We start from the raw sequence: 9,750 nt of genomic DNA, 5'->3' as shown, positions 1-9,750 counted from the left end.
AGAATATCCCCTATCATTCCGGGAAATCCTTCGGACATGATAAAAACAACATCGAAGTACTAAAGCATCCGGTACTTTGGTTGGGGTTCGTTAGGCCCAATAGATCTATCTTTAGGATTCACGTCAATTAGTAGATCGGTATGCTAATTCTTAGGTTACCAAGCAAAAGGGGCATATTCGGCTTCGATCATTCAACCATATAATGTAGTTTCGATTACTTGTGTCTATTTCGTAAAACATTTATAAAAGCAGCGCATGTATTCTCAGTCCCAAAAATATATATTGCAAAAGCATTTAAAAAGGGAGTAATGAAATTCACCATACTGTATTTTGTAGTAAAAATACATATGACGACATTAAACAATGCAGGGTTGGCCTCGGATTCACGAACCTATATCAGTTATATGTACATTAACACATATACTCGTAATCGAAAGAATTTATATATTATTAGTACTATACTTGTTATTTAAATAATTTATGCTTTTACATATATTTATTTTATATATATTACTTATTATAAAATAATAATAGAGTTAGGTTATATGTATTAGATATATTTTTGTGTAACTAATATATATTTGGTTCAAATAATAATAATAAATAAAAAGTCATAATATCTTTATAATAATAATAATATCAGTAGTTATAATAATAATAATAATAATAATAATAATAATAATAATAATAATAATAATAATACTCATTTTAAAATAATGATGATAATAATAATAATAATAAGTAAAAAGTTGTAATGTCTTTATAATGATAATAATAATAATACTTACAATTGTAATAATCATTTTCAATAGTAATAATAATAACGATAATACTAGTAATAATTTTTATGAAAATAAGATTAACAATAATGGTGATAATAATAATGATAATAATAATACTCATAATAATAATACCTATAAAACTAATAATTTTACTGTTAATGATAATTATGATAATATTTTAGTTGCAATAATAGTAATAATGGTAAAAGTAATAATAATAATTAATATCTATAATAACTAATAACAATAATAATAATAATAATAATAATAATAATAATAATAATAATAATAATAATAATAATAATAATAATAATAATAATAATATAAAAGGAGACTACCTTCAAAGCAATCCTAAAAATAATTGTCATAGCCCAGGCTCGAACCCAAGACCTCTCGATTATACCCAACACTCCTTAACCATTCTTCCGTTACCATAAATCTGATTTATTCCCCACCCATATTTTTATAAACCGTATTAATTCAGTTTCCCTTTTCCCCTTTCACCTTCACGGCCCAACTACCCAATTTCCACTCGGCCCAAAACAGAAAACGGACCCATACCGGCCCAATAACAAGTAAATCATGTCCAAAGAAAAAAAATGAATCGTATAATCTCTCGTTCCTTGCTAGAACCGGCGACAGGAACAAAAAAAATTCAATAACAGGTTACGGCCTATCTTTGGTTCTTCATCATAACCTTCAGCGAATCATCATCATTAAATCATCATCGTGCTTTAACTGTTCATCGTCTTCTTCGTTTTTATTATTTACATAAAATCATGGTTTCGTTTTCTTCATTATCTTCTAATCGTTTATCAATAACCATCATCATCAAAGTCGCATCATCTAATATCTTATTCATGATCATCTTCCATGACCCTCATGATCATCATCAACATATCATCATTATTTCCGTCACAATTTATTGTTCACAGTAAACACCTCAACTGTCGAATGTAAATAGATACACGATATTATAGCAGTTTGATCAACGCAACACATAAGCTACAGGCTGATTTGGTGATCAAGTTCGAATGGAAACAGAAAAAGAAGAGTGCAGCAATAATAGCGTACGAATAGCAGTAGCAGTTTCAATCAGGGTTTCGTTTTGGGTGGTTCTTTTACGGCTGAATCAACAAATATAGTGGCAGTGAATTGGTGAGGTTTGTGGTGTTTCTTGACTGCAAAACAGTAGCAACACAAAAGAAACAAAAGAGGTATTGCAGCAGCATGTTAAGCAACGATGAGGTTGGGTCTATGTTGATCGAATGAAACAGAAACATAAATAAGCAGGAAGTGGTTGTTTATTTGGTTCAATAAATAAAAAAAGAAAAAAACATAGCAAGAAACAGAAAATGGTGATGGCAACGATGGTGTTGTTTGTAGAGGGTTGTTCGTGGTGATCAAACAACGAGATGAAGTTGATGGGTGTTTCGTGGATGGTGGTAGCAGTTGTGTATGATCATGTGTATGTATACATATATAAACATAGAAAGATAAATGATGGATGGTGGCGATTGGGTTTGGTTTGCAACAGTGGACGAATTGGTTTATGGTGGTTGTGAGCCGGAAGCAACAAAGTATACGAGTGACGATTGGTGGTTAATATTATTCTCGAGTTAGAATTGTAGAGAGAGAGAGATTGAGGTGGTTGATGATGGTGGCTCCGGTGGTTCTATGGTTGTAAAAGGGTGTCGATGGAAGATCATGGTGATATATCTATGTATGTTTCAGCCTATGTATGTATATATAGATTTATATATAACTAATAATTTAAGTTAATAAAAAATAATAATAATAATATAATATAATTTAACAATGAATCCAATGATAATTGGAAAGAATGATTGACAAGATACAGTAGTCAACAGTTTAGCCATCGATCATTTGTCTTCTCGTACCGACAGTTTTCACGGACCGTGTCCATTGCTAAACAGTTAAAATATAATGTGTTCCTAAAAATCCCAAACTTTTATAATAAATATAATTAATTATTTCACTCATTAACTGTTGGAAACCTGATCAAAAGGGTTCGATAATTATTTATTTTCTGTTCCAATTTATAGGTATGGAGTATTAATATTTAATCTTAAAAAGGTAAAAATTTTTTTGACAAATCTAAAATCTTCGTAATCAATTTACAGTCCAACTTTTATTTCAATCCTTCATGAACGTATACAATATCTATATTAAAACTAACAAAACATCAACCGAGTGTTACTGACGTTTACTAATTAAGCTCGAAATCGTTCATTTTCCATTTATTCTCTCTCTAAATATAATCAGTTTTAAATAACAAGTTTTATTATATATTTTTAAACAAATAGATTTAATATTATTTTATATATTTACAAGTAGTATTTATATACATACATATATATATATATATATATATATATATATATATATATATATATATATATATATATATATATATATATATATATATATATATGTATCTATTTACAATTAGTTGTTCGTGAATCGTCGGGAACAGTCGAAGGTCAATTGAATATATGAAACAGTTCAAAATTTTTGAGACTCAACCTAACAGACTTTGCTTATCGTGTCAAAGATATTAAATCGTATCGAGAGTTTGTTTTAAAATTGGTCGAAATTTTCCGGGTCACTACATGGATCGAGTGGATATCCACCGGATCGGGCGGCCATTGCCATCCCTAATGAGAATGAATACTCATGAACAGTATCTTCAAGTTGAAACACGAATCTGATGTATTTGTTTTTGTTTCCTGTAATCTGATGTACTGTGATGATGATCGTTGTTGTGAGAAGATGAAGAATTTAATGTTGATCGATGATGATAAGATGATTTTACCCTCACATGCATTGCACATGAAAAGGGTTAACAGAGCTTTTTAACAGAAATTTGACGGAGGGACGCGGATTGCAAAATTAGAATAATTAAGGGACGCTGATTGCTAAATTAAAAACCAAAGGACCAAAGTAGCGATTTGGGGTATAGTAGAGGGACCAACTAAGCAAAAAAGTCTATTAAAATTAAATAATTTTAATTAATTATTTTGAATTGAGTACGAAAAGGTATAAAAACTAAACAGAAGGAAACCGATTCTAAATTTATATTTTAATTTACACCTTTAAAATATAATGACAACCAATATTATCTCTTATGATTGGATGTAGATTGTTTAATATGCATTTTAGGTGTTTGATGAAATGTTCAGCTGACAAGTTTCTTAGTCGGACTCTGTGATTTCACGTGTCATTAAACTAAATAACTTTTGTATTTACGTTTAACTAATACCTAAAACATATAATTAAACTGATTAAGACACAGGTTTCACCGGTTCAATTATATTTCTTTACATAATTATATACTCCGCAACTTTTTCACCTTCTTTCATGAACCATTGCCACCTACTACCATCATTCCAACACCGACACATCAGTGCCCATAAACCATCATCATCCGTCGTCGCAAACCCTGCAACGACACCGACGCCACCACCAGCACAACCTCCTTGTTTCACATTGTCAGCACTCTCCATCACCACTAGTTTAAGCACGTTGAAATTCTACGGTGTTCTGAAATCTGATTCTGCTACCTTAAAATTGGTAAGCTTTTTTAATAAAACCTTGACCTATTTATTTAAGGTACATTGAGCTTCTACATATGCCTTTTGTTAGTCGTTTCAGCTGATTTCCTCTTTTCACTTTAAACTTTCCAACTGATTACATTTACTTATCTTTCAATAAAAAGTAGATTTTAGGGTTTGAATGTATTTTGCTAATAGCTTGTTTTGATTACTTCATACACCTTCTAGTTTTATTCGATCTTTATGTTAATTTTGTTATTTAGAGTTATAATTGTGGCCCAATTTACAATGATCATTCCAACTGTTATGTCTAGTTATTTACGTACATGATTATAAACGGAATTAGGGCATAGTGTTAAAATTATGATGTTATTGTTGATCTTTTCTCGCAGCTCTAGTGATTCTTTTCTTAGGCTTAGAATCTGATTTGTATGAGGTTAAGTTAAAACAAGAGTGCTAAACTTATTTCTCGTCCCTGAACTTTACATCAATTTTGACTCCCTGTCCTTTTTCTTTTTTTTTGTGCATCCCTCGTCCCTAAACTATGAAAAGAGTACATCCCTCATCCCCGTCTACTTTCTGTCTATTTTTCCGTTAAATGAATCCATGTGCTAAGCATGTGAGGGTAATTTTGTCATTTTACATATTTCTTTTATTTTATTATTGTAATTATTATTATTATATACTACAAAATAAACCCAAATTTCAGATCTGCTTTCACCCTCTCCTTCACCTACCCTCCACCCTCTTTCTTCCACAGGCTTCCTGCGCTGCCACCACCTTCCTCCGCCTCCATCGGCCGTGCTCTTCCTAGGGCTCAAAGGAGAGCAGCAACATCTCAAAAAAAAAAAAAAAAAAAAAAAAAACCATCACGCTCTAATTGTGGAATAACTGGAATTCTTCAACTCATGATTATAAAAAAAAAGAACGCAGATTAGCGGCTCAATATGCTTCCAATTGAAGAGTTTAGCTTGCTATTTTAAAGGTGTATTCTCATGTTTCATATCATTATCAATTATCAATTATTTTAAATCAAAAAAGTCCATCATCAACATATCACCTTATCATACTGTCATCGATGCGTGAAGAACATCAAAATGGGACATCATGAAAAAATCAAATTGAAACTAGAAACTGATTCCTGTAGCATCGATATGAAGGTTTGTGAAGATTGAAGAACAAAAACATCATCAAAATCTAAGAATTTAGCATGAACAGTGACGGTTTTCATGAAGAACATGAGATTTTGATTTTAAGATTGAGTGTGTTTAAGACTCTGTTTCCTTCAAAAAAAATTCTTCAAATCATCTTGTTAATGTTCTTCGATCCTCAAATGATGGGTTTCTTGAGCAACAAAAGGAATTGATAAAAAAATTGGTGAACCTGCTTAACTAGAAGAAGGGTGAAGAAATGAAGAATAATACTTGTTGGCTTTTTTTTAGAAGAAGGGTGCATGATAGATTTGCAAAAAGAAATGGTGATGTTATTTTTATTGAATTAAGAAATTAGGGTTTATGTTTTGAGTTGAATGAGGGAGAAGTCAAAAAGGAGAAAAAAAAGGTAAAAAGAAGAAAATGATACAATGACTAAATTACCCTCACATGCTTAGCACATGACTTCATTTAACGGAAAAATAGACAGAAAGTAGACGGGGACGAGGGATGTACTCTTTTCATAGTTTAGGGACGAGGGATGCACAAAAAAAGAAAAAGGACAGGGAGTCAAAATCGATGTAAAGTTCAGGGACGATGAATGAAATTTTGTCTAATATAAATGCTGATATCGGCCATTGTAATTTGAAATAAAAAAGTGTTAAAACTGCTAAACATAATAAAGTAGTGAGTAGTAACAGCTAAACTGCTTATGGGGTAGTTTTTTTTATTTTGATTAACCTTAAAAATTGAGGAAAATGGGTCTAGAACCAACCCAACGGGTCTCGACCAACACGAACTTAGACCTGTTTCGACCCAAACATGTTTAATTCTTGACCCAACCCGACCCGTTTGCGAGATTTTAGTAGTGTGCATACTCTGTTTATTTCTATTTGGTAGGCCCTGATTCTTGCTTTATATTATTAATAACTTGCAGCTTCTGATAGAGTGAGAATGAATACAGAAGGTGATAGACTAAGTAGCTTGTCAGACGATCTCATCATCAAAATTCTCTCTTATAACAACGACACCAAACAAGCAATCAGAACTAGTATTCTGTCATCTAGATGGAAGAATATTTGGAATTCTATCCCACATTTTGATTTATCCAGTGACGATTTTACATCAAGACCTCATGAGTTCACTCGTTATCTCTCTTCCCGCAATAGTGAAATAGAATTGTCGTCGGTTAAACTTAGTGTTGGAGAATATAGACACGCCTTTGTCAAAACTGTTGTCGACTATGCTTTTTCCCACAATGTCCAAAAGATGACTATTATATGGTCGGATGAAATGTGTCTCAAAATTCCTAGTTCTCTTTTTACGTCTCAGCCTCTCAAAGATCTCACTTTGATTGGATCCGCTAGCAATTTTAGAAAACCTAGAATTACATCATCATTGGACCTACCAGCGTTAACAACGTTGCACCTTGAAAATGTCATTCTTAATAACGAAAATTCTGGTGGTCTTTTCTCTAAGTGCCTAAACTTGAAGAATCTTACCTTATCTAACTGTGACATTAGCGATCATAATCCTTTCATTTCCCATTCTGAATTTTCTAATCTCTCGAACTGCAATAATGAAATAGAATTGACGTCGCTTAAACTTAGTGTTGGAAGATATAGACAAGCGTTTGTTAAAACTGTTGTCGACTATGCGTTTTCCCGCAGTGTCCAAAAAATGACCATTATATGGTCGGATGAAACGCGTCTCAGAATACCTAGTTCTCTTTTTACGTCTCAGTCTCTCAAAGATCTCACTTTGATAGGATCTGCTAGCAATTTTAGACAACCTAGAATCACATCATCGTTGGACCTACCAGTGTTAACAACGCTACATCTTGAAAATGTCATTCTTAATAACGAAATTCCTGGTGGTGTTTTCTCTAAGTGTCTAAACTTAAAGAATCTTACCTTATCTAACTGTGACATAAGCGATCATAATCCTTTCATTTCCCATTCTGAATTTTCTAATCTCTCGAACTGCAATACTGAAATAGAATTGACGTCGCTTAAACTTAGTGTTGGAAGATATAGACAAGCGTTTGTTAAAACTGTTGTCGACTATGCGTTTTCCCGCAATGTCCAAAAAATGACTATTATATGGTTGGACAACACGCGTATAGAAATACCTACTTTTCTTTTTATGTCCCACACTCTCAAAGATCTTACTTTTATAGGATCCGTTGGATATCTTAGTCAACCTGAAATCAAATCATCTTTGGACCTACCGTTGTTAACAACTTTGTATCTTAAAAATGTCAGACTTAGTAACGAAAATCGTGACGAGTGTGGTGGTGTTTTCTTTAAGTGCCTAAACTTGAAGAATCTTACCTTATTTAAGTGCAACATAGGTGATCCTAATAATTTAATTTCCCCTTCTGAATTTTCTAAGCTCACACTTGAGAAAGGATTGTATTCTTTTGCTAATGTGGTTGTACCTCACCTAAAGAATCTCACTCTTGTAGACTGCCAAGGTTCTCTTTTTATATATGCACCCGAATTGTCTTCATTGATGTATGAAGTTCCATTTTATGCAAACTTTTTTGCAAATGGTTTGTCTTGTTTGGAGAAAGTAGATTTCTATATGTGTCCATATGAGGAAGATGGTCATGCAGTTATTAAGATTCTTCAACAATTCCACAATGTCAAATATCTTACGCTTGGATTGGAAATATTAGAGGTATTTGGTCTTTAATGTTTATACGTGTGTCTATCAACACTCCACGTCACTTATTATGATTTATATGTTATTTTTCAGCTTGCATCGATTGTGCATGTAGTCTCAGATCTACCTTCTCCATTTGCTAAGTTAGCGAGTCTCAAGATTTATCCACGGAGGAAGAAAGGAAAAAAGAAAGTAAAGATCCCAACACAAGTCAAAAACTTTCTTCTAGGTAGTTCTCCAAATGTCACCGTCTCCATATACTCACGCGAGGTAGGTTCATTTACTTGTTACTATAGTTTGTACATCATATGATGATAAACGGGGATTAATGTTCTTTATATACTGTATGATAACATGTAGGAGGTGGAAGCATTGAAGAATGCCACATCAGCACAACGAATAATGCCCAAGTTGCAGGGGTTTGTTCAATAATTTTGTTATCTGTTATCCACAATGCAACTGCAACTGTCAGATGTTTTTTTGCCGATCGATCATATGGTTTTTTGCTGCTATGCTACACATCTTGGATGGTTATGTGATTGGGGTTTCTAATATGTAATATTTCAAAGTAAGATCCTAATTTAGTTCATGTTGTTGTGTGCTTAGATTTTTAAGTTTTTTTTTTTGTGTACTCTACTATGCTACTTCCTATTTTTGAAAAGTTGTTTTCTACAAGTTTTTAGCTTTATATTTCCGGTTAATCTTTTTTTTTTTTTTTTTATTTTATTTTATTATATATATATATATATATATATATATATATATATATATATCTTGGTTGCTGATTGTGAATGTATCTACATATATGATTGTGAATGTATCTACACATTGTGAATGTATCTACATATATGATTTAGCATCCTGCTCACGGGGGCTCTCACAATTTTTTTTAAGGTGATATATGAGGTTTTTGACTCATGTTCGATTCCAAGAAACACAACGCAATTTTCAATTGGGAATGAGGAAACAACTCGTTTGTGGCTTGATCAATGGGTTGGCCCGTCCACCCTAGCAACCCATTTCCCTCGCCTTTTCAGTCTCGAACAACACCCAGATTGTACTATCCACATGAGGATGTGTAATCAAGGTTTAAGATTGCGCCTGGATAATTTGTTACTGCCTTCTGATCACACGCACACCCGGTGGATTAAATCCTTACCAATTAAGATTAATATTTTTTTATAGATACTAAGGCTTGATAGACTCCCAACAAGGTTAAACATTTGTTACAGAGGGTTAGACATTAGATCTATTCTCTGTTTAATCTGCTTTGTTGGGATTGAATGAGCTGACCATGTTCTTTGGTTTTGCAATGTTGGTGCTGCACTTTGGAGACGAGTTAGTATCTAGTTGGATGTGATTTGGTCTTCTTTCACTTTGATTGATGATTTTCTTGCATGGGTAGACGTTTGGCAAGGTTCAAAGATTGCCCATTCTTGTTTTCAATGCATCGTCACTTCAGTTTTCTGGTGGCTTTGGCGTTATCGAAACGACATTCTCTTTGACTCTAACGAGTTAAAGATTTGTTATTTATTTGAGTGTGTTTATTTTCTTTTAATTGGTCTAATGCTAAAT

At 32.6% G+C, this 9,750-nt stretch overlaps 1 protein-coding gene across 1 annotated transcript; it reads left to right on the top strand.

Moving 5' to 3' along the window:
• Nucleotides 1-6,105: 6,105 nt before the first annotated feature.
• LOC139859058 (uncharacterized) lies at nucleotides 6,106-8,742 on the top strand. Its single transcript, XM_071847876.1, has 4 exons — nucleotides 6,106-6,148; nucleotides 6,446-8,190; nucleotides 8,269-8,445; nucleotides 8,536-8,742. The coding sequence occupies exons 1-4, from the start codon at nucleotides 6,106-6,108 to the stop codon at nucleotides 8,605-8,607; spliced, it is 2,037 nt and encodes a 678-aa protein (XP_071703977.1). The 3' UTR covers nucleotides 8,608-8,742.
• Nucleotides 8,743-9,750: the final 1,008 nt, after the last annotated feature.

Source organism: Rutidosis leptorrhynchoides, chromosome 7 (genome assembly GCF_046630445.1).
Source record: "Rutidosis leptorrhynchoides isolate AG116_Rl617_1_P2 chromosome 7, CSIRO_AGI_Rlap_v1, whole genome shotgun sequence".
Taxonomy (NCBI): domain Eukaryota; kingdom Viridiplantae; phylum Streptophyta; class Magnoliopsida; order Asterales; family Asteraceae; genus Rutidosis; species Rutidosis leptorrhynchoides.
The sequence above is the reverse complement of the archived record's forward strand: the minus strand, read 5'-3'. Positions and strand labels throughout refer to the sequence as shown.